Source organism: Trichosurus vulpecula, chromosome 3 (assembly GCF_011100635.1).
Source record: "Trichosurus vulpecula isolate mTriVul1 chromosome 3, mTriVul1.pri, whole genome shotgun sequence".
Taxonomy (NCBI): domain Eukaryota; kingdom Metazoa; phylum Chordata; class Mammalia; order Diprotodontia; family Phalangeridae; genus Trichosurus; species Trichosurus vulpecula.
The window spans coordinates 409,631,806-409,658,546 of NC_050575.1; the positions used below are offsets into that span (position 1 = coordinate 409,631,806).

The 26,741-nt window shown below is 50.4% G+C and overlaps 1 protein-coding gene across 4 annotated transcripts in view; it reads right to left on the minus strand.

Moving 5' to 3' along the window:
• Window positions 1-2,009: 2,009 nt before the first annotated feature.
• EVA1A (eva-1 homolog A, regulator of programmed cell death) overlaps window positions 2,010-26,741 on the minus strand; it is a 29,250-nt gene continuing 4,518 nt past the window's right edge. For 2 of the 4 annotated variants that reach the window (XM_036751300.1, XM_036751299.1), the window contains 3 exons: window positions 15,682-15,853; window positions 12,388-12,535; window positions 2,012-3,874 (listed from right to left, as the gene is read on the minus strand). In XM_036751300.1, the coding sequence (XP_036607195.1) occupies window positions 3,453-3,874; window positions 12,388-12,463 (498 nt within the window). In that variant the 5' untranslated portion in view covers window positions 12,464-12,535; window positions 15,682-15,853 and the 3' untranslated portion in view covers window positions 2,012-3,452. Of the gene's footprint in view, window positions 3,875-12,387; window positions 12,536-12,909; window positions 13,006-15,681; window positions 15,854-26,741 lie in introns of those variants that run through there. The other 2 variants (XM_036751298.1, XM_036751301.1) reach the window with 2 other exon arrangements.

Sequence of the window (26,741 nt, forward strand, 5' to 3'; positions counted from 1 at the left end):
GAAAAGTTTCAGTTAGAGCCAGTTATTTCTAACCAAAAAATCGCTGGAAAATGTAGGAAGAGAAGTGATTCTTATGAAGCCTGGGAGCCCAGAAGGTCCCTCCAATGGTCGTCAGGGTCATGGCGACAAGGGTGCAAAGGAAAAGGTCTGCCCTGCACGTAGTAGGCACTTAATAAAGTTGATTGGATTAGACCGGGGCCAAGGAGAATCTGGGACACAACCCAGGCCCTCTTCCCCTTAGGCCTTCAAATTTACGTGGAATACTAGGATTTTGATGGGATGTTATCAGGGGTCTCCTCACCATATCTGTACCAAGCTCCTGTGCAGTTTGACTAAGCAGGGCCCCTAGGGAAGATTTGCCGGGGCAAGTGGAGGAGAATCAAGTAATGATAGAAATTGAATGGAACATTCTGGCATTGGTAAGAAAAGAGATTGAGAGGCTGGAAGGGCAGCAGAGAAGACAGAGTGATAAGAAGACAGACTAAAATGTCTAAAGTCTTCACTCACCAGGTGGCTGGGTCTGCACCACAAAAAGGCTAAGGGCAGTTCCTGAGCTATACACAATATCTGGCAGACCCACACCTCTGTGAGGAGGAACGATCTGTACTGTAGCTGAAGACTGGCTGATGGCACCGAAGGGTCCAGGCTCAGAGCTACAGGGAGGAGAGGCCAAAGCAACAGCCTAGCTGAACTCTGAGAAGACAGCATTTCAGCCAATGACATCCCCAGAGGATGCTCTTCTGTATCAGAGGGGTGAGGTGCCCAAGGCACACACATGCACATTCTGTCTGTGTGCCTTCCCCCTGTGTCCTGGCAACCCGTGCCCTATGTGGATGCCCTTCTGTCAATGGTAGGGTGGTAATGGTGGTAGGAGAGGTCACCCCTGTGTGGACAGCAGCCCTTTGTGGTCACTCAGTTTGCTTTGCTCTTTGATAAAATGTCTTCTGCTTTGCATGAGTGTGACTTCTGTTTGGTTAAGTATATGTAAACGTCCCTGGGGGCTCTTGGACTGTGGTTTGAGTGGGTCCTGACCTCTCTGATGCAGAGTAGTCTGTAGGAGCCCTTCTGGGAGGACAGAACTGGCTGCTACATACTCCCCACTCTAAGCTTGTTAACGTCTGTCTTCAAAAGTGATGTTCCAAACTGAACACAAAATTTCTGATGATTTCTGAACTCAATACGATGCAGTCGCTATTTATTAGGCACCTACTCTGTGCAAGACATAGGGGATAGAAAGACAAAATGACACAGTATTGGCCCTCGAGGAGCTTGCTTTCTATTGGGGGGTACGTCATGTTTGGAGAAGTCAATACAAGGCAGGGTAGAGGCAAAGGAGAGATCAAAGTGCCCTTGGAAAATCAAAGAAGCCACTTTCCTCCTGGGCCAGGTCCAAAGCAGAACAGGGACTGTCAAATCATCCCTTATTCTGGACACCAGGACACTCCCTGCGTCCCTCAGAAAAAAGAGATCCTTCTATCCAGGAATCTCTGGCCACTGATCTCTCCCACATACAATTGCATTCTACCTTGTATCCTAGGAATCTGTGTGTCTCATCTCTCCACTGAGCTGGGAACTGAGGGCATGAGGCTGTGTAGCCCCAAGACTGAACACAGAGTCCTGCATACAGGTGCTTAATGACCCTGCTGGCTTGGACAGAAATGTCATTGAGAAGGCAGGAGATGGTGCTGAAGGAAGTTCAGGGAATTGCTTGAGAGAGAAGGAGGTACAGCAGGAGGAGGAGGAACAGGAAGAAGAGGAAGAACAAAAAAGGAAAAGGAAGGGAGGAAAAGAAGGCAAGAGGAAAGGGAGGAAGAACAGGAGGAAAGAGAGGAAGAGGAGGAGACAAGGTGGGAGAGGAAGGTGGAGGGGAGGAATAGCCAGAGGAGACTCAGGGGAGTCCCTCCCCCAATGGGAGACATTCAGCCAGAGGCCTTTAGCCTGGATTTGCTTCAGTGCAGGAGCTCATCCATCTTGCTGAGGGAGAGGTCTCTTTCCCAAAGGGCATTTCTCTGGTTCTCCTCTAAACCCCTTGGTGAAGGGGGTACGCACATGAAGGGACAGGAAAAAGAGATCAGATCACTGCTTCCAGCCCACAGCGCTCATATCGTTCAGATAAAAACAAAGCTTTTCTTGGCTGATTCTTTTTTTTTAATAAAATATATAAAACAATGTGCATTTATATTCATGAGAAGACCATTGTCTGACCAGGACCAAGGCACAGAGGCTGACGGACTGACCCGGGGCATCCTCAGATGTTTGTATTCACAGATGGGTCTCTCCCTCGTCCGTCTGTCACACACACGCGCGCGCACACACACGAACATATGCATGTACGCACACATGCAATCACGCACACCCCCCCAGGGATACACGTTTGCATGCATGTGCACACACATGCAAACACGCTCACACTCACGCATGCACTCACACACACATGCACGCACACGCAGGCACTCATACACACACGTGAACACACTCACACACTCATACACTCACCATCTTACATTTAGACCAAAACTGAAACTTGCTCTGAGCTCATCACTTAGTGACCATTCAGCCCCTTCAGGAGAAGTGAGAAACATGCCCCGACCCGAGGTCTCCATACCTTTGGCCAAAGTCACAGAGCTGAGGGAACACCGAGATTGGGGTGGGGGGGCACATCTCTGGGTCCTGAGAAAGAAGCCTTCCTGAGGGGGTTCACTGCACCATTCTCCACGCTCCGAGCCCACCCATCAACCTAACAGAGGGCAGTCCCTGAGGAGAGCCCTGAAGCTACCCGACTCCAGAGTCCCAGGGGCTCCTCAGTAGGAAGCTCTCGAGCAGTCTTCTCTAACCGGGGCAGGCCTTTCATTGCGAGGAATTCCAGGGACGGAGGGCTGGGTGACGTCTACCTTAGATGGTTGCCCATCACCCTGCCTACAGAGAGCAGAGCACTGGCTGGAGCAGGGAGGGGATGTGAGACCTGAGCCAGGGCCCTTCACCCCACCTAACCGAACTTACCCTGAAATTAGGGGAAGTAGGAGGAGTAGGAAAAAGAAGAGAAAGGGGCTGACGATCAGCCCTTTCTCCAGCCCCTCTGCCTAGGGTGTGGCCCAGGGGAGGGGGGTGCTTTGGGCAGGGACCCTGTGCTCACTGCTTCCAGGAGGGTAGAAGGCGACTGACTGACAAGACAGGAAGTCCCTGCACTGCAGGGTGGTTGGTAGCTGTCAGGGGACACAGGCTCGGTCCAGGCTAGGGCCTGGGACCAAGGCCAAGGTTCAGGCTGAGTCCCTGGGGCATACCAGCCCCTTTCGGGCCCCACTCCGCCCCTCAATAGTAGCGGTTTGTGCTGTGAGTGGCTGGGGCTGGGGCCGCGCAGCCGGCCTGCTAGTTCAGCCGGATCTCGACGATGATGCGCTGCCCCCTCCTCACACTCTTGCCCCTCTTCCCGTGGCCCCATCCGGGCCCTGCCCTCAGTAGTAGCGGTTCAGGCTGCGGGTGGCCGGGGCGGGGGCCAGGGCTGGTCCGTCGGGCTGCCCGTTCAGCCAGATCTCGCGGATAATGCGCTCTCTCTCCTCCAGCCGCTGCGCCCGCTCCAGCTCCTCGGCGGACGTGAATACGTTCCTGTGGGGTGGGCGCTCAAAGAGCCAGGGCCTACGCGTGGACCCGTCCGAGGAGCCCGAGCAGCCGCTGCCGCTGTCCTCCTCACTGTCACTGGCGCTGTCGCTGTCGCTGAGGTCGCTGCTGCGGCTCCGGCGCCCAACCAGGCCCTTCTTTCCGTGGGGCTGCTGGCAGTCAGCTCGGCAGGAGATTGTCACCACCAGGGCGGCCAGCGTGAGCAACAGCCCCACGCACACGCCGGACACGAAGCACAGGGCAGCTCGTTCGGGGTGCTCTGCAAGAGGAAGAGAGGCAGGGACAGTGCACCTGGCTCACACCCAAATGACATGGGAGCGCGGGGGCGGCCCCCACCACTCCCGTTCTGCCTTCTCCCCCAACCCCCTTCCCTCAAGACCTAGTACAGAATTACTTTGTATTTGTCTGTCTTTATTCTCCTTTTATTTCTGCTGTCTATATTTAAATATAGATGTATATAGATATAAATATAAATATAAAATATAAATATAAAATGTCTGGCCCATTAGAATGTAAGCTCCTTCTGAGTAGGGAATAGTTCATGCTTAGGACTCCTATCTCCAGCTGCCCAGCATCATGCTACTACCACCCCCACAAGCACTGCCTGACTCCAGTGACCCTGGCTCTGTCCAGAGTTTCCCCACCAAGCCCCTGCGCCAAAGGCTTCCTGGGAAGGGAGGCTCAAAGCCAGGTCTGGCTTGGATTGGCTTTATACGATAGACCTCTCATGCTATGGGGGAAGGGGGAACTAGAGCCAAGGGCTAATGCCAGGTGATCCTAGGCGCTGTGACTGCTTTCTGCCCTCTTCCTGCTCCTCCCCACTCACACATCCTTGGGCTCTAGCAAAGGGCCAATCTCCAGGGTCAGGTTCCCCAATCCCACCCCTTGAACCCTCCTACTTTTCTGAACTTTCTGCCTCACCTGAGTTTCCCCGATGAGCCCCAAAACAAGCCGTACAGCCCTTTCTGTGAACCTCTCAGTCTCTGCCACCCACTCTGGCTGGCGATGCCCACCTCTATCTCTGAATTAGCCAAGAGGACTTTGGAGCAAAAGGAGCTAAATCCTAAGCAAAGCTCAAAATTGTCAAATGCCAGCAGTAAAAATATTATCCTAGGACGCCTCCTAGCCCCATGCAGAAGCCCCCAGCCGGGTCACAGGTCCTCTCCCTCGTCTGCATACGCCAACCCCTCTCCTTGTCTGTATGTGCCTCGCTCCCGGCTGGTGACTGGCCCAGAGGCTCCTCAGGCTAACAGTAAAATGTTTCCGGCCTCCCTGCTGAGCCTGTTTGCTCATCTCCCAGATATTTAAAGCGTGGAGAGATAGTCCACATCCACAGCCAGGTCCCAAACCTTGCTTGCCACAGGAGATCCAAGCCTTTGGGCCAGCTGACACTCCCAGAAAGGACAGCAACAACAGCCTGGCTCAGGGAAAAGGCTGGGCTGGAGGGGGACCTCCAGGCACAGAGGCTTGGGAGAGCAGAGGAGAGACCTGTTCCAAAGCCTAGGGCCAGCTCGGCAGGGCCTGGAAGAAGGCACAGCTAGTGGGCCCGGAGCTGATGACCACCTCTCTCCTCCTTCTCTCTTTCGTGCCCTTCCTGGGGTTCTACCCATGAAAACAGATAGCAAAGATTTATGGAATACCTACGAGGTAATTTTCAGGGAAATCTGGGGGAGGCCTCTGAAGTGGCATCCTGCGCCTGAGGACCTCTCTCTAGACCACAGAGGAGACGCTTCACCTGAAGTATGAAGGGTTTCAGTGACAAGAAAGACAAGAGGGGGTCTGGGGAGAGGATTCATATCCTGGATTTGGGAAAACCAAGGTGCAGTTCTCCCTTTAACCCTTCCCACCAGGCTATGTGACCCTAGGCTAGTCCCCTAACTTCTCTGTGCCCTACACAACACCTGAAATACTCTAAAGTGCAGCCTAGTGCCCATCTGCACTGGCAGAGGGAGTGATCAATCACAGGCCCAAACAAACAAAGGAAGACTTGCAAGGACACAAAACAGAAAGAGCAGTGTCTTACAGACCAGCAGCACCACCCCCCATTTACAGATGTGAAAACTGAGGCTCAGAGAGGTCCCAAGGAGAGTACTCACAGAGCCAGGTAGTCTGGATGTCTGACTCCAGATGAAGGTGGGCTGTGTCTGCCCCTCAGGGGTGGTGGGCTTCCCCCTGGGGGCAGAAGGGGTCCCTCACTGGGAGGAGAGGCTGGATGTGGCATGGGTGGCTCAGGATTTGGGACCCCACAATTGACTGTACTCTTGAAGCAGCCCCAGCAGCCTCTGAGGGCCAATGGCAGAGCCCAGCATCCACCTCTAAGGGACCAGCCAGTCCTGCAGAAGGTCCCAGGGGCCAATCCCCTCCCTTACTGGCCTTCCTCTGCTTCCCCTTCCATAAAGTAGCGCCCCTTCAGACTAGGTAGCCTCAGGGGCCCTTCCAACTCCAGGGATCTGGTCACCCCAAACCCATCTTGGCCAGAAATTCAGAAGCTTAATGCTGTGGGAGTCCAGGGATCCCTGGCCAGGAACATCAGGCTAGGGATTATCCAACAATTCCCCCAGGGATGTTCCAGGGCTCTCCTCTGATAACCAGGCCTGGGTGGCTGCAGGGCCGATCCAGAGCTCACTGTGATCACAACCCAAAGTAACCCACCCACCCCTGGGCTGGGTCAGGAGCCAATGGTTTGAGTGGGAGGCCCATCGCTCCTGGCCCAGTCTCTCCACTAGAGGGCTCTCTGAATCCACCATGCTGGCCTGATGGGTGTGTTAGAAGCAGAGTTCTATTCACAGAGCCAAGGACCTCATAGCCAGGTGGGCGCCCATGACCCCCCACCATGATGTCCAACCTACATCTCACCAAGAAGCCCGTACGCAAGATGGAAGACAAGCTGGAAGACATCCAACGGGCTTCAGCACCCCCAACTGCACCCTGGGACAGACTCATAGTTGCACAGGTTTTCCTGACTTGGAGCCTGAATCTGCCTCTTCTCCAAACAGAACAAGTTTGGCCCTTCCACAGGACACCCTCTCAGATACCTGAGCAGCCCGTGTCCCACCTGGTGGGGAGGGGGGTCATGCCATCTTCTAGCTTCCCCATCCCAGACCCCTGGCCAGGCTGCCCACTGCTTCTGAAGACAACGCCTTGCTAAAAGGCTGCCATTCTGCCACTTATTAACCTCCTCCTCAAGCCTTGATACCCAGACCCAAACAAGTACTCCAGGTGTGGTCTAAGCAAGGCAGATGATGGAGGGGCTCTCACCTCCCTCCTGAGCCCTGGGCCTCTCTGAATGCAGCTCAGCCGAATCACACCTGATCCATCTGAGTACTTACCAAGAGATTAATTATTTAAAAAAAAAAAAACTAAGAAAGAATAATAGTGAGAAAAAGAGATGGTGTTCAAATGAAATGACTTAACCCTGAACTATAGAAAACCAAAAATAGAAAGGACCAATAATAACAATGCCAAATGTAATGGTTTTATCTGGAGGTTCAATAACTGTAAATCAACCACCATAGCAGGGAGACCAAAGGACCCTGGAAAGGATGAGAGTCAGCAAACATCGGGCTTACTTCCCAGACAGAGAGGGAGGCCTAACGCAACACCAGGTTAGACTATAAACTCATCTGTAAAGTCTTGCAAAGAAGGATGTGGATTGTAGTGCACCTCATAAGCCCAGAGAAGCAGGAGAAAGGAAATCCCATTTAAAGAAAGCCTGGCAAGATATTCAACTAAGCAAAGCCATTGAGGACACTGAAGGACAAAAAGGGGAGAGCTAAAAACAGAAGAAAAATGGAGAAGATTTGCAAAAATCATTGGAACAAACTTTTTTCCCTCAAAGATGGTGGTCTACTTGGACCTTCAGAGGGTCAGATTCAATGATGAGGGTGTTGAGGGATAGATAGACAAGGTATATGAAGGAGGAAGTGCAGAGTGGAATTCCTATGGAGGACTTTTGGAAGAACATAGACAAGAGTCTTGAAGGATAGGAAAGAATCAATGAGATTCCAGAGCCCCTGGGATATTGGGGACCCCACTGCTGACTCAGAGTGAACTTGTAAGCCACTTTAATGGTAATTTAAATTTGAAGCTCTTTCCCACCCATTAATAGGCCCATGTGACCTGCTTATGTCACAGGAAGCCTAAGTCACATGTGGTAGGAGGAGCTTGCTGAAGGAGAAGAACCAGAAGGGTAGAGCAGGAACTGCTCAGAGTAGGTTAGAGCTGAGGGAGAGAGCAGACATGTGCTGGTTGTGCTGTGAGTGATTGTTGGTGGCAAGGCCCCAGCAGGGGGTGGGAAGGTTATGAGATGGCTTGGCTCCCTGCTGTGATCTTGTGTTTTAGGTTCTTTGCTGTTATTATAAAATGGACTTACTGGTTCTGGAATTTGCTTGCTGCTTGGATGGGTTGGACTTATTGGTTTTGGGATCGGGTTCTTTGGTGTCTGAATAAATCATTTACTTCTTTTACCTTCTATATGGAGAGTCTCATATTTTGTGATACAGAACTACATAGGCATATTTACAATTATCATCTATGTCGTGATTATTGCCTTACTGATACAACCACTGAACCCACCCTTCTCAGGCAGTCTGTTCCCTAGTCATGCCTCTGCCATCTTGGAAATCTCATCACTGTTATTCAGGCATTAATTCTGCATCGATCCCTGTTTCGTTTCAGACACTGGCTCATACTCTATCAGCATCCCAAAGAGCCTTTCCCAGAAGCCTCCTGCCTTCCTCTTCAGGACCTCATCACCTTCCCAATAACCCAAGGGAGTTACTCTTCCATACAATCAATCCCAGTATCTTGTCAATCCAGCCTCCACCACATCTCCATCCTCTTATCTCCACTCCCACAGCCAATGCTTGACTTCAGACCCTCCTCCCTCCCAGTCAGACTATTCTCATAATTGTCTCGCCCTTCTAGCTCTCCCTCACCCATCCATCCTCCGTGCCACTGCCAAAACTATCTTCCTAAGGAACAATACCACATCACAGCCCTGTCCAAGAAGGTTCAATGGCTCCCTACCATGTCCAGGACAAAATACAAACTCCTATTGGGCTATCTTCATGTAACATGTGCTTCAACCCAGGTGGTCTTCCTCCTGACCCACACGCCAGACCCCAGGGCTAGAATGCACTCCCTTCTTGCCCCACTTCCTCTTAGGGTTCTTTAATTCTCTTAAGGCCAGCTTGGGCACCACCTCCTACAGGAAGCCTTCCCTGATTACCTAGCTCTCAGCACTCCCTCCCTCTTTCCTCTAAGATTCTGGCCCTATTTACCTGTGGTGTCTGTCCCTTGGCCTTGCCTTGGAGGCAGGAGCAGGTTTTTGTTATTGTCCTTGTACCCCCAGAACCAAACACTGTGCCAAGCATACAGAAGGCACTTATGCAATGCTTATTGAGTGGAATGGGATGGAACTGGTCCTGCTTGGTTCAGCTCCAGCCTGTGTAGACCCTCTGCCATCCCTCGCTGTAGTTCTCCCTTATTCTACCATGGTGCTGTTCTCCAAGCTGTTATCCAGACCCTGGGGAAAAGCTTAAACAGGTGCAGCCTGGCACACAGAGGTGCCCAGGGCCCGCCCTTACCCTAGCTTTGGCTCTGTAGTCACCCTAGGCTATGCCAAACTCACCTCCTCACATCAGGGGCCAGGAGGGCTGTGAAGACTGATGCCATGCCTGCCTACCTGCCTGCCTGCCTGTTTGCCTACCTGCCTGCCTGCTGGTCTGTCTGCCTGTCTGTCTATCTGTCTGTCTGGCTACCTGCATGCCTGTCTGTTTGTCTACCTGCCTGTCTGCCTGCCTGCCTGTCTGCATGACTGTCTGTCAGCCTGCCTGCCTGCCTGTCGGTCTATCTGCCTGTCTGTCTGTCTGCCTGCCTGCCTGTCTGTCTGCATAATTGTCTGTCTGCCTACCTGCCTACCTGTCTGTCTGTCTGTCTGTCTACCTGCCTGACTGTCTGTCTGTCTGCCCGTCTGTCTGTCCACCTGCCTGCCTGCCTGTCTGTCTGTCTGTGTGCCTGCCTGTCTGCCTGCCTGCTTGCCTGTCTGTCTGTCTGCCTACCTGCCCGTCTGTCTGTCTGACTGTCTGTCTGCCTACCTGTCTGTCTGTCTGTGTGACTGTCTGTCTGCCTACCTGTCTGTCTGTCTGTGTGACTGTCTGTCTGCCTGTCTGTCTGTCTGCCTGCCTGCCTGCCTGCTGGTCTGTCTGTCTACCTGTCTGTCTGCGTGACTGTCTGTCTGCCTGTCTGTCTTCCTACCTGTCCGTCTGTCTGTCTGTCTGTCTGCTTGCCTGTCTGCCTGCCTGCCTGTCTGTCTGCCTGTCTGTCTGCGTGACTGTCTGTCTGCCTGTCTGTCTTCCTACCTGTCCGTCTGTCTGTCTGTTTGTCTGCTTGCCTGTCTGCCTGCCTGCCTGTCTGTCTGCCTGTCTGCCTACCTACCTGTCTGTCTGTCGTCTGCCTGCCTGCCTGCCTGCCTGTCCGTCTGTCTGTCTGTTGGTCTGTCTGTCTGTCTGCCTGCCTGCTTGCCTATCTGTCTGTCTGTCTGTCTACCTGCCTGTCTGTCTGCCTATCTGTCTGTGTGACTGTCTGTCTGTCTACCTGCCTGAATGTCTGCCTTTCATGAGCACCATTCAGACTAGAGGAGGAAGGTCCTGGAGAGGAGAGTCAGTCAGTCCCCATGGTGGGGGTCCCTCATCTCTGCTCCTCTCCCATGCCTCCCATGAGGCTGCAGGTTTTTCTTTTCTCCAGTACCTTGTGACTTGAGTCACCCTGATGGCTAAGGGCAGGCTCTGGTCAGCTGGGGGCCCAGGAATTCCCCAGGAAATGTCTGTCACTGGAGCACTCAATGCTATTGTCAGCTCTTCCCCTTCCTAAATAAAAATAAATACATTGCTCTGGTGAGCTTCCTGCAGCCTCTGTCTAACCCTTACCCTAACCCCAACCCTAAATGCGCTCTGCTACTAAGCCTAGCTGGCTATCTCCACACATGGAAGGGCAGCAGCCTGGCACAGGGCACCAGACAGAATCACAGACTGCCTGGGTGGGATGGAACCTTAGGGACCATCTGGTCCAGGCAGAGGAGGAAGCTGGGACTTGGCTGCTAGGCTCTGGACCCTGGGGGTAGGTAGAAAGCTGGAAACAAATGTCTGAGTCCCTTCCGAGACCAGCTTTTCTGTGGCCTCTGGTAACCAGGGCCAGCACTGATAGCCATGACATAAGGCCTAGGGCCAGGAAACACACGCCTCCCCTGGAGACCCTTCCTGGACCCCAAGCACCAAGGGCCAGGGCCCACTGAGGCTGGCAGATGATGCTAGCCTCTCACCCAGTCCCAGGATGCCATTTCACAGCGTCTAGATCACCACCTGGAATTGCATCATTGCAGCCATGCAGACTCTGAACAAGGATCCCCAATCCAAGCAGTGGCACCCAGCTTTTGTGGGAAGCCCTGCAGGGAAGTGGATCCAGCCACCTCCCAAGGCCACTCACTCCACACGGGGTCAGCTCTTATGCTGAGGGAGGCTTCCCCAACCTTTGTGTCTCTGGGCTTCTCCCCCTCACTCCCAAGTAGGTCCTCAGGGCCAGGTAGAGGAGGCTAAGCCAGCTTCCATGTGACAGATCTCCCTGGATGGCCACACCTCCCCAGCTCCCTAGGGCAGTCTAGGCACCACCTCCACCTGCTCTGTCAGTTTGTTCAATAAAGAACGGTTTGTTCTCTTTTGGGTTCCCTGGAGACCAGTCAGGGGCAAAGTCTGCCACAATTCAAACAGAAGCTGCCTGAGGGCATTTGAGGGAAGGTGTCAAGGGGCAGCATCAGCGTCAAAGATGGGTGCATAGAAACAGAAATCTGATTCTGAGGAGGCAGCAACTGAGAGAAGAAGAGCCCCTAGGCCTCGAGGCCTAGGGGCCTGGGGGTCACTGACACCTTCTCCAAGCCATACTCCTAGCACCTCCAGAAACATCCCAAGAGAAAACAAGTGGCTGGGGCCACAATCCACCAGGAAAACCAGTCAGGGGTCAGGCAAGCCAAGGCCCACTGGGGGTGCCAACCAGTTTCCCTCCACCCCTAAAGTTTCCCAGGGCTATATCCTCACATCCAGATGGGGCCGACCAGGTCCCAGAAAGTGTTTCATAACACCTATCAGAGGAACTCATCAGTGGATTACCATGAATCTATGAAGCAGCTGTGGCTCTGTGGTGGCCCTGTGCTAGACAATGATGAAACCATCCCTGAATTCCAGGAGATGGCATTCTGCCAGCAGAGACCATTTTGTGTCCATGTATAAGTAAACAGGAATGAATGAAGAAATGAATGAATGCATGAATGAATGGTCAGTTCTCCTGTCTCAGGACCCTCCCCCCAGCAGCCTGGGCCCTGACTGAGCTCCTGCAAGGCCAGTCCCGGGCACTGCTATGCCCCTCATGCCCCTGGCTAGGGTAGGGAGGCATGTTGCCTTCATCAGTCAGACTCTCAGGGGCACCAAGGCAGGGCCCAGAACGAGGCTGCAGGTTTGGCACAGAGAAGGGGCAGCCAAGCATGAATCCTGCTCTGCCAAGGCCTCACAGCCCCAGCCTGGGCAGTTACAGACAGCTATTAGGTGGGCTTCAGGACTCAGCCCTGCCAACAAGACCAAGGCAAAGCCACAGCTCCTACACCCTGAAGCCCTCTGCCTTCACCAGATTGGAGGCTGAGCCAGCCTCCTGAAACCCGCTGCCCCATGATGCCCCCCATGATGCCATGAGCAACACCAGACACAAGGGAGGAAAGGCACCTACCGGTGATGAAGGAATAAGCTGCCAGGAGGTTGCTGAGGAAGGCCATCTGCCCAGCACCCGGGACACTGGGCTCCATGCCGGGCCAAAGGCTGGTCAGACCAGCCCCTGAAGTCTCAGACAGGAGGGCATCTGCTGGTGCCCTTATTCTCTGTGGGGAAGTATAAAGTGAAGGGGTGAGTTGGGGGCTCAGCACCTCACTAGCTCTCTATCTTCAGAAATGTCAGGGTTACTGAGTGCTTAGAGACTGTCAAGTCAGCACCCCCAAACCCCACTGGACAGATGGAGAGACTGAGGCCCAAGCAGGGAAAAAGACTTCGTCAAGGTCACCGAAGGCAGAGAGAAGTTACCCAGGGCTTCTGTGCCTCTGGGAGGCCCCCAACACTTCCCAGCCCTGCAGCCTGGGGCCTCCAGTGTCCCCCTCCCCACCTGCCCCTGTTCTAGCTCCTTCACACTCCCCCCTTTTCTTGCCCCTTTCTGCCTCCCCTGCTGTTTCTCCTTCCTGCTGACAGTGCTAAGACACACCTACCACCGGGGCCCAGCCCAGGAGGCCAACCTGTAACCAGAGACTTGGCAAGGTCCTCCCCTTGTCCAGCCAGCTCATGGGACAATGAGTGTGAGACCAGGCTCTGCAGGCCCTCACGCCCCCAGCCAGAAGACTATGCACAGTCCAAGGGCCAGCTACCAGGGTGTGATGGTCAATGGCCAGGTCGAGGAGAGAGGACATGGTTATTCTGGGCAAACCCCACCCCCCAACCTTGGGCTACTGGCCCAGCTCCAGGAATGGTCTAAGGCCCTGGGATGCTGCAAGGAAGGAAAGCCTGTCTGCCCACCCCCCATGGTACCCCAATCCCCCTCTTTCCCAAGGACCCCTACCACAAAACAGCTTGATTCCTGCAGACAGAACTCCCAGGAGTCAGGCCCAGGGAGCAGAGAACAAGAGGTGAAAGATCACATTCAGGGCCAGGGCTGGGGGCTGGGGGCTGGGGGACCACCCAAGAAATGATGGGAAAGAGTAGTAGTTTCATAGGCTCAGGCTAAGCAGCATACACACGTGTTTGGGGTGACTATGCTCATTCTTTCAAGGAGGCCCTTATGGGGGGGGGAATGGGGAGGAGAGCATGGGGGGTGTGGAGCATGGTGGGATGATGTGAGAATCTGAGGCCAGAGCCAGAGTGAGATGCTCCCAAGCACCAGGCCCAGAGTAGGCAGGATGTACATACCAGTAGGGCCCAACTCCTGGGCACACACCCATCACACCCAGCACACACATATGCATGCATGTGCTGCCCTCAAGACCCTGGAGTCTTTGTATTGGCTGCTCTGGGGCAAGTTCATAATCAAAACAGAAAGAAAAGGTCAGATCTGGTGGGGGGGGCCAGCGGGGGGGGGCCAGCAGGGGGGGCCAGGAGGGAAGTCAGAAGGGACACCAAGGAATCCAATCCAACGCTGACCCAAACAAAACTCCTGGGCCCTGAGCACCCCAAATAGCGGTCATCCCAGCTGCCCTGAAGAGCTGCCCCTTCCCCACTGTGGCCCCAGCACCAGGCAGAACAAGGCTAGTCCCTCTGCCACTGACCACACAGCTCTCTGGTCTTCACTGCACCCTCTCCCCTCCAGGCCAAACACGCCTGATTCCTTCAACCAATGTGAGGATGTGCCATGGCCCAGAGGCCTCCGCCATCTTGGTAGCCCTCTTCTGGACGCCTGCAGTTTCTCAACATCCTCATTCTTTAACCCTGGCAGTAATCTGGACGGGTTGGCCCAGGGTGGAGGACAGAAGGGCTCTTATCTCCCTGGCACAGAGGACTGGTCTCTATCAGTGAAGGCCTTCTTGGCTGCTGCATCCCATGGACCTTGGGCTCCACTTCGACCCCCAGATGACTTCATAGAAAACTGCTGTCTTGCCATGTCATCCCTAATGGCTTGAACTCAGGAATTGATTTTAGATGTATGACTATTAACTAATTAGACCCAGACCAAAGCTCTAACCTGTCAGTCTGGTTGGTGTTTGGGGGCTTTGGTGGGGGGGACTCTGACTCTCTACAGTCCAACATGTGCACCCCTCCCAATTAGGTACCATCTCTAAACTTCATAAGCGTGCCACTTAGGCTTCCTTCCAAGTCATGTACAAACAGGTCAAACAGCAGATCCCCACGGCTCTCCACTGGAGACCTCCACTACTTGAGTATTGGTCCTTCCCTCCATCTTCTCCCCAAGGCTGGAGCTTTAGCTAAAAAGACCCGAGCCTTTGGAGTTTGGTTTACTGTCACTAGCATGCGTGTATAATTAGAATTTGTAATAATCCTGCTGAGAGAGGCAGCTAGCTGATGCAGTGAGTAAAGCACTGGCCCTGGAGTCAGGAGGCCCTGGGTTCAAATTCAGGCTCAGACACTTGACACTTACTAGCTGTGTGACCCTGGGCAAGTCACTTAACCCCAAATACCTCACAAAAAAAATAATGATAATAATCCTGCTGAGACACGGCAGGGGAGTGGAGAGAGCCCACCTTGGAGCTGAGAGACCCTAGATAAGTCACTTGAGTTTCTCACTGCCTCCAAGAAGGGTTCCCACCTGCAGCAGAGGAGGAAGTTCCCTCACCAGGACTGAGATCCCCATTGCAACAGCCAGTCAGGCTGGTAACCCAAGGAAGGTTAGCCCCGTTTTCCGCCAGTGAGAAATAAGCTCAGAAATGAAGTGACCTTTTGTAAAAAGTGGGTGCTGCTTGTCACGGTTGTCTTCTAGGACCCATAAGATCACTGGTACAGAGAGCTCCCAGTGTGGAAAGTCCCTCCACCCATCTCTCAGAGGTGCCTGGTTAAGGGAGCTGCACAGAGTCACCAGCCACAGCCTGACTTTGGATCTGGAAGCCTTAATTATGCTTTGCTCTCTGGTAATGACGAGCACCTCTCTCCGGTGCCATCTGGAAAAGGGCAGGACTGTGAGCTCATTAGCTGGCAAGAAGAGGTCATCAGTCAGTCAGTGAAAGAACATCTACCAAGCACTCATGCTGTCCCAGGCCCTGGGCTCTGTGCAGGGCTTACCAAGGAGGCCAGAGAGAACCAGTCCCTGCTCTCATGGAACTCCCCATCTAATGGGGACAACAGGCAGATCCCCAGGCACAAACAAGAGGAATGGAGAGCCCCACCAGCAGCACAGGCGCTGCCTGGGGGACCTTGGGAGGGCCCCTGCCCTTTTCTCGTCTTCTTGGGTTCACTCCCCTATCAAGGGGGGCCATGACTTCTAAGCCCCCTCCAGCTCTAAAGAACCCCAAGCCCAGCCTCACCAGCTATGTACCTCAGGCCCACTGTCTGCTGCTGGGCAGGTGTCCTGTGTCAGGGATGAGGAAGCGGCAGAATATGTTTCTCCCTCATGGATGATGCCAGCCAAGCCATGGGGCTGCCCAGGAGCTCAGGTCAGTCAGAAGGGAGAGGCCTGGAGAGACTATCCTGCTGTGGTGCCTCGGGCCCTGGAAGAAAAAGAGACGAGGTAGTGTGGGCTCAGTCAGGAGCCAGATACACTGAACTGGGCCCTGAGCCAGTGTCAGAGAGGACAGGAGAAAGAAGGGTCTTCAGGGCAGGGAGAAAGGCCCACCCAAATCTGGAGGCGACTGGAGCCCAGGCCTTCTTTGGCCAAACTGAGTCACAAACCGGACTGCTTCCATGAAAAGACCAGGTAAGAAGGAGGCAGGGAGGGATGTTGGGGTGGGAGAAAGGGGACTCTGGGCCAAAGTCCCAGGAGAGCTGGGAAGCCGCCAGAGGCACTGGGAACCCAGGAGGGCTTGGTGTCCAGAGCCAGCCCAGCAGAGTGACAGGTGTGGCCCCCTCTGGGCCCCATTGGCCATCTGGAAGAGCCCAGCTTCCAGACATGTCCTTGTCCATCTAGAAGCCTCTGACAGTCTGTGCTAGCAGTCCCACCCCAGACCATGTAAGGGCAAGCAAAGTGAGACTTTTGTTGTCTTTTGTTTTGGAGTGCTTCTCAGCACTATGCCAATCAAGTGCCTTTCATTGAGTCTTGCCTTTGTAGGAAGGCCTTTTGCTAGTTAGGTCAGGAGAGGTGTGAAACCCTCAAGCAGTGTGAAGCACTCTGACCCTGAAGAAGTGTATATATACTCTGAGATTAGCATTTTGTTTGGGGCTCACTCATAAAAAGCATGAGTATAGCTTTGGTCGGACAGCTAGAAGCCTGTCTGTTGATATTTTCTCTGTTTGTAATTTCCGTTTGTATTTGCTCTGAAATTCAGGGTGCTGACTTTTCCCCCAGAACTAAGTGAATAATATATGTATGTTTGATTAAAGTGAGATTGTTAACCCCTTGAAGTCGCTTTCCTTAGAAAAGTAGATCAAAGAGCCTGCGCTAGCAGCCCTCCTGTGTGCTGGTATTATTGGTCTTACACCCCCACAGCAGCTGCTAGGAACACTACTGTTATACCGCACTGACTGCTGGCTCTGAGCTGCCCAGAGAACTATTCTCAGGGAGAAGAGCGATGCCTCTGTGCTGAGTCTGGGGCCATGATGGGGAGGAGGGGGCTGGCAAGAGGCTGTGGCCTTGCTCGGCAGTCAGGCACCCTATAGGGGCTGTTTTCCTCTCCTTGTACTAAAGGCTTCAATCACAAAAGCCGGCCCTGACAGACAACAGTCCATCGGTCTGAAATAGTATTGATAACATCAGACTCTTTTGATAGTTTGATCAGTTTTGCTCAATGATTTTTAATATCTTCCTTTTTCTTAAATTCTTTGTTTTAAAGGATGGCTCTCTGGGAGGAGAGAGATTCAGAAGAAAATTAGGCAATGTAAGACAGAAGAAATCAAAGAAATCAAAGTTTTTAAAAGTAAAGTTTATGAAGGATAGAGAAAGAAAGAGAGACAAAGAAAGAGAGAAAATAGAGAGAAAAAAAGAGAGAAAAAAGAAAAAGAAAAAAGAGAGGAAGGAAGAAAAGAAGAAAGAAAAGAAAGGAAGAAAGAAAGAAAGAAAGAAAGAAAGAAAGAAAGAAAGAAAGAAAGAAAGAAAGAAAGAAAGAAAGAAAGAAAAAGAAGGGAGGGAGGGAGGAAGAAAGGGAGGAAGGGAGGAAGGAAGGAAGGAAGGAGGGAAGGAAGGAAGGAATACAGAAGGAAGGAAGGAAAGGAAGGAGGAGAGAGAGAGAAAGAGAGAGAGAGAGAGAGAGAGAGAGAGAGAGAGTACACGTGTGCATGCGCCTCTGTGTGTGTGTGTGTGTGTGTGTGTGTGTGTGTGTGTGTGTGTGTGTTGAGTTCCTTTAGACAAGCCCCCCATAGCTGGAGGAAAGGCTCATAGCACTGACCGTGCCCAGGCCAGGCACCAGCCTAGGAGAAAGCTCCAGGAGACATTCCTAATGCAGGACAGGCTCTACCTGCCAGCACCGAGGGACACTTCATTCAGGCATGGTCCCCAGGGGATAGAGACAGATACCTCAAGTATCCTGGGGTCTAGGCAAACAGCAGCCCTCCTCGTGGGGCAGGGCTGGAGAGAAAAGAGGCTTCCTCTAAGCCAGGAAGACCAAGGCCAGCCAGCCCAGGGCCAGGCACACAGAGAAGTCTAAATGGCCCCCAACCTGGGGCTAGGGGCTGGGGAGTGGGGAAGAGAAGGAGACCCAGCCGAAAACTCTAGCTGCCTCTGCACCTGAAGCTGAGAGGTATCGGACTGGAAAGTGTGGTGCCCCTTCCACATGTGTACCCACACACACACACACACACACACACACACACACACACACACTTGCAAATACATGCTCACACCCCATCCATAAAATGAAGAGGCCCTCCTGTCTTTACCATTATTATATAGAAGCATTTCCAATAAGATCGGGGTGAAACAAGGATGTCCATTATCACCACCATTATTCAATATGGTACTAGAAAAGTTAGCTCTGGCATTAAGAGAAGAAAAAGAAATTGAAGGAATTCGAATAGGCAAAGAAGAAACTAAGTTATCACTTTTCGCAGATGATATGATGATATACTTAGAGAATCAAGTAAAAAACTACTTGAAATAATAAACAACTTTAGCAACGTTGCAGGATATAAAAGAAACCCACATAAATCATCGGCATTTCTATATATTACCAACAAAGGCTAACAGCAAGAGACAGAAAGAGAAATTCCATTTAAAGTTACTGTAGACATTATAAAATATTTGGGACTCTACCTGCCAAGACAAATGCAGGGCCTATATGAACAGAATTACCAAACACTTTTCACACAAAGTCAGATCTAAATAACAGGAAAAACATCAGTTGCTCGTAGGTAGGCTGAGCTAATATAATAAAAATGACAAATTCTACCTAAATTAAATTACTTATTCGATGCCATATCAATCAAACTATCAAAAATTTGTTTTATAGAGCTAGAAAAAAATAATAACAAAATTCATTTGGAAGAACAAAAGATCCAGAATATCAAGGGAATTAATAAAAAGAAATGCAAGGGAAGGCAGCCTAGTCGTACCAGATCTAAAATATATTTTAAAGCAGCAATCATCAAAACTACTTAGTGCTGGCTAAGAAATAGAGTGGTGGATCAGTGGAATAGGTCAGGAACACAAGACGCAGTAGGCAATGACTATGGTAATCTACTGTTTGATAAACCCAAAAGATCGCAACTTCTGGGATAAGAACTCACTATTTCACAGAAACTGCTGGAAAAACAGGAAAATAGTTTGGCAGACACCAGGCATTGACCAACATCTCATGCCCTATTATACCAAGATAAGGTTGAAATGGGTACATGATGGGTACATAAAGGATGATATCATAAGCAAATTAGGAGAACGAGGAATAGTTTACCTGTCAGATCTATGGAGAAGGGAAGAATTTATGACCAAATAAGAAATAGAGATTATGAAATGCAAAATGAATAATTTTGGTTATATTAAATTGAAAAGTTTTTGCACAAATAAAGCCAATGCAACCAAGACTAGAAGAGAAGCAGAAAGCTGGGAAACAATTTATATAGCCAGTATCTCTGATAAAAGCCTCATTTCTAAAACATATAGAGAACTGAGTCAAATTTATAAGAATATAAGTCATTCCCCAATTGATAAATGGTCAAAAGATATGAGCAGGCAATTTTCAGAGGAAAAAATTAAAGCTATCTATAGTCATATGAAAAAATGCTCTAAATCACTATTGATTAGAGAAATGCAAATCAAAAAAACTACGAGGTACCACAACACACCTATCATATTGGCCAACATGACAAAACAGGAAAATGATAAATGCTGGAGAAAATGTGGGGAAATTGGAACACCAATTCATTGTTGGTGGAGTTGTGAACTGATCCCATCTTTCTGGAAAGGAATTTGGAACTTTGCCCAAAGGGCTATAAAAATGTGCATATACCCCTTGACCCAGCAATACCACTGCTAGGACTGTATCCCAAAGAGATCATAAAAAGGGAAAAGGACTCACATGTACAAAAATATTTATAGCAGCTCTTTTTGTGGTGGCCAAGAATTAGAAATTGAGGGGATGCCCATCAATTTGGGAATGGCTGAACAAGTTGTGGTACATGAATGTAATGGAATACTATTGTGCTATAAGAAATAATGAACAGGCAGATTTCAGAAAAACCTGGAAAGACTTACATGAACTGATGCTGAGTGAAGTGAGCAGAACCAGGAGACAATTGTACACAGTAACAGCCACACTGTGTGATGGCCAACTTTGATAGACTTAGCTCTTCTCAGCAATGAAAGGACCTAAAACAACTCTGAAAGACTCATGATGGAAAATGCTATCCACATCCAGAAAAAGAACTCTGGAGTCTGAATGCAGAATGAAGCAGACTATTTGCTCTACTTTTTTTGTTCCTTCTTTCTCATGGTGCATTCCATTGGTTCTAATTCTTCTTTACAACATGACTAATGTGAAAATATTTTTAATATGAATGTATATGTACAATCTATATCAGATTGCATGCCGTCTTGGGGAAGGGGGAGGGAAGGGGGGAGAAAATTAGGAACTCAAAATCTTATGGAAGTTAATGTTGAAAACTAAAAATTAATTAATTTTAAAGAGAAGAAATTCGAGCGATAGTGAGATGACAGCAGAGTGAACTAAAGATGCCAACAGGGGCTAAGGGGAGGGCAGGGGCCGGGACAGGAAGGACTCCAGTGAAGCCCCAGGCTGAGATTCCCAGCACAAGGGACCAGGGGCTCAAACAAAGAAGACAGCATAGAGTTGACCAAGATGGGGAGGGGAGAGAGAGCAGTCAGGGCATGGGGGGATGGCCTAGGAGAGAAGGGAGGGGTCAAGGGAATGGGGTTTACCTTGTGGGTGAAGAGTGGGGGAAGGAAGAGGTGGAAGGACAGCAGACTGGGACCAGATGAGGCCATTTCCAAGCTCATGACTGCAGAGATGATGCCAAGATCAAGGGTACGACTGTCTCTGTGTGTGACTGAGATGGGGCAGAGGAGGAGCTGGGAGATGAGGAGCCCCAAAGTACCTTAACTGTGCATGAGGGCAGGAGCTGGGAGGAAGCTGGACATCCTGAAGACAGAAGGGGTGTGGCCGGTCACAGGTGAGGATGAAGCAGCCATCCTAGAAGGAGAAGCTGTGGCAACAGGGGGAAGGGAGTGCCCCAACTTCCCCACCTGGACCAGTGAGCCCAAAGGGCAATCAGTGGTGGAGAGAGGCCAAGGAAGCTGGGACAGTCTCTGTGAGAGACAGAAGAGGGAAGGAGAGGGACAGGAAAAGGTCTCAGACGAAAGCAAGTTTATTGTCGATGGAGCAGACATACAGAGGGCTCCGGGGGAGAGGTGGGACATTGGCGAGGCTGGGCTGAGGGTGACAGGAATGAAAGATCGATCGCATTTGAGCAATGACAGGCAGGGATTCTAAATCACAGGGACCAAGCGGGTATGATGAAGTGTGAGCCTGCTAAACTTTGAGAAGTTACATTCCCAGGGGCTGAGGCGGTCCTTCTCAGGCTCATTTTACAGATGGGGAAACTGAGGCAAATGGGGTGGAGTGACTTGGTCACACAGCTAGTGAATGCTTCAGGTCTGAGCAGGCCCAACTCTCTATCCATTGAGCCACCCAGCTGCTCTTACATTAAGCATGCAAGAAATGAATACCTGTCCCATACATGATTCACAATGTTTATTGAGGACACTTCCACTCCCTGTCTTTTGGAGCCAAAAACTACAAGTAAATTTGTACCCAGGGCTCCAAGAAAGGAGATGTAATGAACTGAAGCCTGTGAGAATAAGAAACTCTCTCGTCAACCACCAGGTTCTTCTGGGATTGAAGCCAAGCTAAATCCCTCATTTGGGTCCAGAGCAGAAGGGCCTCCACACAACATGGGCCCAAAACACTCCCTCAATGTTAGGGCTGGGCGCAGGGGGAGAACTGCATCAGATATCACTGACAAGAGTCTGGTATCAAGATATAGAAGGAATTAGCAAAAATATATAAGTCCAACAGCCATTCCCCAAGTGATAAATGGTCAAACAATATAGTTTTTAAAAAGAGAATGGCAAACTATCAATGACCACATGAAAATTAAAGCTAATTATAAGGGAGTAGAAATTACAAGAAATCTGAAGTTTTACCTTATACCCTCTAAATTGACAAAGATGACAAAAAACAGGAAATAGCCAATGTTAGAGTGGCTGTGAAATGACCTCCCCTTCAAAGAAATTAAAGCTAGTACCTTGTTGGTGGAACTGTACATTGGTCCAAACAATCAGTAATTATGAAAAGGGATTAAACTATTCATAGCCTTTGCCTCAGTTATTCCACTTCTGGATATATACCCCAAAGAGGTGAAATATAGAAATAAAAGTCCAATACAGAGGTCCAAGACAGCTGCTAGTGAGTGCAATGGAACAGGGTAACCAGAGGCTCCAGCCTGAAGACTGGATGCTCCATGCCCCTGCCAGACATAGGGCTGGCGAGAGCTTGGGAGAGGAGGGCTCTTGTTCTTTAGCTACCGACTTGGGGAGAAGAGACGCCACGAGAATTCCAGATTGTCTTCAGGGACAATCCCTGAAACATGCTGTAAAGAAGCTTCCGTGCGGAAAAGTTCCCCCAAGTCTGAGCCATGAGCACCGGCCCCTCCCCCGGGGGAGGAACCTTGATCCATCTCTCTTGTTGGGGGAGATCTGGGGTTCTCTTGGCATCTCTAGAACTTCTCTGGGTTCTGGTGGCTGGCTGCTTGGACCTATGGGTTCCTTTGCTATTTGCCATGTGTAGTCTTGGTCTAATTGGCAGGAGTCAAGACCCACATATGGAACTTGGTGCTGATGGCAGGTGGGGGGACACAGACAGAAGTCTAGCCCAGCACCTCCTCTCTGAGAGCAGAGTGGCCAGCCTCCCACCCCAGACTCCGGTTCCCTCCTTTCAGGAGTCAGTCGGGAGGATGGTGGAGGAGACAATAAAGCAAGGGCAGGTGGGGAAGATGTGGGTCAAGAGTGCAAAACCCCAGAAGGATTAGTGCCCGGGGATGGACACTTGGGACAATGACCACCACAAAGTTCTTTTAGTGCTAGTAGGTGCAACAGGAGAGAGAAGATGGGAGGGGACCTATTGCACTCGAGCAGGAAGAAGAGTCCTGGAGATCAAGGGAAGGCTGAATTACTCAGATCCTACTTTCCTTCTGTTTCCTCAACCAACGAAAATGATCTCTGTGCCTCGGAGGAAGGGGAGGGATAAGCCATGACTCCATAACAGTTCACTCTACCACATCCTACCAATGTCTGCACAACCGATGTCCAGCCATGCCCCTCTGTTGGAGGCCGCATCATGTGGTCTGGGCCACAGGGCCAGGAATTCATTCCTTCACTTGCTGGAGACAGTTTGTCAGGGCTGCAGGGATGGATGGGCCCTGGGCCATCCCTCCCTCTGATGCCAAACCTCCTCCAGCTGCCCCTTCTGGTGACCGGTTGGAGAAAGGCCTCCCTCCCTCCTCAGGGTTCAGTGGTCCTTCTATGCTCCTGACACAGTGAGTTGGGAGGAACAGCTGGTCAGCATCCTTGTGAGTCTCAAATGAGATAATTATTGTAAATGCCACCTGGCACATAGTAGGGGCTTAATTATTACCACTAAAAAAGAGTGGGGAGCTTGGCCTATATCACGGAAGACAAAGGATATCAGCTTACAACAAAGAACAACTGAACTAGCCAGACTGAACATAATCCTATGGGGGAGGGAGGTTATGAAACAGAGGACTTCCAACCATTCCCGATGAAAAGGCCAGAGCTGCAAAGGAACTTTAAAATGCAAACACAGGAGTCAAGAGAAACACACAAAGTTAAACATTAACTAGCAATTATAAGGAACTAAATGAGGACAAACAGCCTACATTCTGACATGGAGAGAAGATATGTCAGCATCATCAAGAGAAAGTCAAGTGAGACAGGGAGCCTGGGAGTATTTGGCTCTTCTTAATGATTCAACATTCTTAAAAGAATGGAAAGGGAAGGAAGAGGAATATACTTTGGCGGGGGGGTAGGATTGGAGAGGAAGGATAGGGCCTAGACATCATATTTCAAAAAATTATTGAGGAAAACTGCCCCAATATCTTGGATCTAAATGCTCTAACTCACTACCAATTAGAGATATGCACACTAAAACCACCCTGAGCTACCACCTCACACCTATAAGAAATGACAAATGCTGGGGGGATGTGGGAAAACTGGGACACTAATGCATTCACTATTGACGGAGTTGTGAGCTTATCCAACTATTCTGGAGAGAATTTGGAACTGTGCTCAAAGGGTTATAAAACCGTATACCCTTTGATCCAACAATACCACCACTAGGTCTGTATCCCAAAGAGATCCAAGGAAAAGGACCCACATGTACGAAAGTATTTAGAGCAGCTCTTTTTGTGGTGGCTGAGAACAGGAAATTGAGGGGTTCCTCATCAATCAGGGAACGGCTGAACAAGTTGTGGTATATGATTGGGACAGAATAGTACAGTGCTGTAAGAAATGATGAGGGGGGTGGTTTAAAAAAAAACATAGCAACGCCTAGATGAACTGATGCTGAGTGATGTGAGCAGAACCAGGAGAACATTGTGCACAGTAACAACAATGTTGTAATGATGATCAAAGGTGAAAGATTTGGCTACTCTGATCAGGACAATGATCCAAGACAATTAATTCCAAAGGCCTTACTATGAAAAATTCTATCCACCTCCAGAGAGACAACAAATGAACTCTGACTCCAAACTGAAGTATAATTTTCTCACTTTGTTTTTCTCGCTTTTTTTGAAATACAAATATGGGAAAGTTTTGCATGATTTTACATATATGATTGATACTGTTTGCCTTCTCAGTGTGGGGGGGAGGGGGTGGGAGGGGAAAATTTGGAACTCAAAATTTAAAAAGAAAAAAGTTAAAATAAATAATTAAAATTTTTTAGACAGACAAAAAAAAGACTTAAGAACTCTGATCACCCCAATGACCACACGTGATTCCAGATGATCAGTAATGAAATATGTTACTCACCTCTTGATAGAGAAGTATAAAACTCAGGGTACAGACTGAGACTTTTTAAAAAATGGCCATTGCAGGAATGTGTTATGCCTAACTATACATGTGGTTATTTCTTAATGTATAAGGAAGGAAGGAAGGAAGGAAGGAAGGAAGGAGAGAGAGAAAGGAAGAAAGAAAAGAAGGGAGAGAAAGAAAAAGAAAGGAAGGAAGGAAAGAAGGAAGGGAGAGAGAAGAGGAGAGGAGAGAAGAGAATAGAGGAGAGGAGAGGAGAGGAGAGGAGAGGGGAAGGGAGGGAAGGGGAGGGGAGGGGAGGAAAGAAAAAAGAAAGAGAAAACAAGCCGTTTTCCTATGTCTCCTATGTTATCCTATTATCTCTTATGGATCAGGCATTGTGCTAGTAGCTTTACAACAACCTGGGAAGCAGGTGCGAGTATTATTCTCATTTCACAGCTGAGGAAACTGAGGTAAACAGATTAAGTGACTTGGCCAAGGTCACACGGCTAGCTAATATCTAAGGCTGGACTTGAACTCAGATCTTCCTGAACCTGACTGCCAGCACCACTCAGTTGTGCTGCATGATGAGGCTAGAGCTGCCCTTACTGGCTTGTCCTCCCCACATCCAGCGTGTCTGTGACCCTCTCTCTGCTTCTTGTCCCGCTTTTATCCGAAGAGGTCCTATCTCACCAAGGCGCCCCCTACTGAGAGCTCTCACCTCCCCCACTCTCCATCTCAGGGCTCCCACACACACCCCCTTGCCTACGCCTCTCCACCAGCCTTCTCAAGGCTCCCACCTCCACAAGTGCCCCTGACACAATGACTTCCTCTGTCCCCTCTGGGCTGACCCCTCCTCATGTTCAAACTCTCCCAGTCTACTGCTACTTAGCCACTTCCTATACAAACATCCTGGTCTCCAACTGATCATGCCATCCCCAAAGAGACCATCCCATCTCTCCCCTCCCTTTCACACATGCTACCTCCACTTCCCCAACTCTGGCTCACTTCTCAATCCCCCGCCCCCAATGAAACTGCCCTCTCCAAGTGACCCAATGACTTTTTGACTTCATCTCGCTTGAACTCTCTGCAGCCTTTGACACTGTTGGCCACTCTCCCTCCTGACATCTCCCTGTTCTCTTTCTACCTCTCTGACCACTCCTTGGCTGGATCTTCAGCTGGCCCATGTCAATAACAGTGAGTGGCCCTCCCAGCTCCATCTCCGCCCGCTTCTCTCTTCCCTCCACATTTTATTCCTTGATGCAATCTTCTGAGACTGTCTACACTGGGGGCTTCCACTCTCTCACTCTCTTTTTAACCCCTTACAGTCCAGCTTCTAACTTTATCATTGTACCAAAACTGTTCTCTCCAAAGTTACTAATGATTCCTTTGGCGCCAAATCCAGGAGCCTTTTCTCTATCCTCATGCTCCCTGAGCTCCCTCTCTGCAGCCTCTGACCCTGCTGGTCACCCTCTCCTCCTGGATCCTCTTTTCTCTCTAGGTTTTTAGGACACCTTCCCTGCTGATTCTCCTCCTCCCTCTCTGACTGCTCCTCCCCATCTCCTTGGCTGGATCCTCATCATGGTCATGGCCTCTAACCATAGGTGTCCCTCACTCTCTGTCCCAGTCCCTCTTCTCTCCTCCCTCTAGACCACTTCCCTTAGGGATCTCATTAGCTCCCATGAATTTAATGGCCACCTCTATGCCAATGAGTCTCAGATTTACCTATTCTGCCCTAGTCGCTCATCTCCAGTTGCCCTTCAGACATCTCTAACTGGACGTCCAGTAGACATCTGAAACTCAGCATGTCCAAACCGGAGCTCATGCTCTTTCCCCCTAAACCTTCCCTATTATTGTAGAAGACAACATCAGCCTCCCAGTCTCTCAAACGAGGAGCTATTCTGGATTCC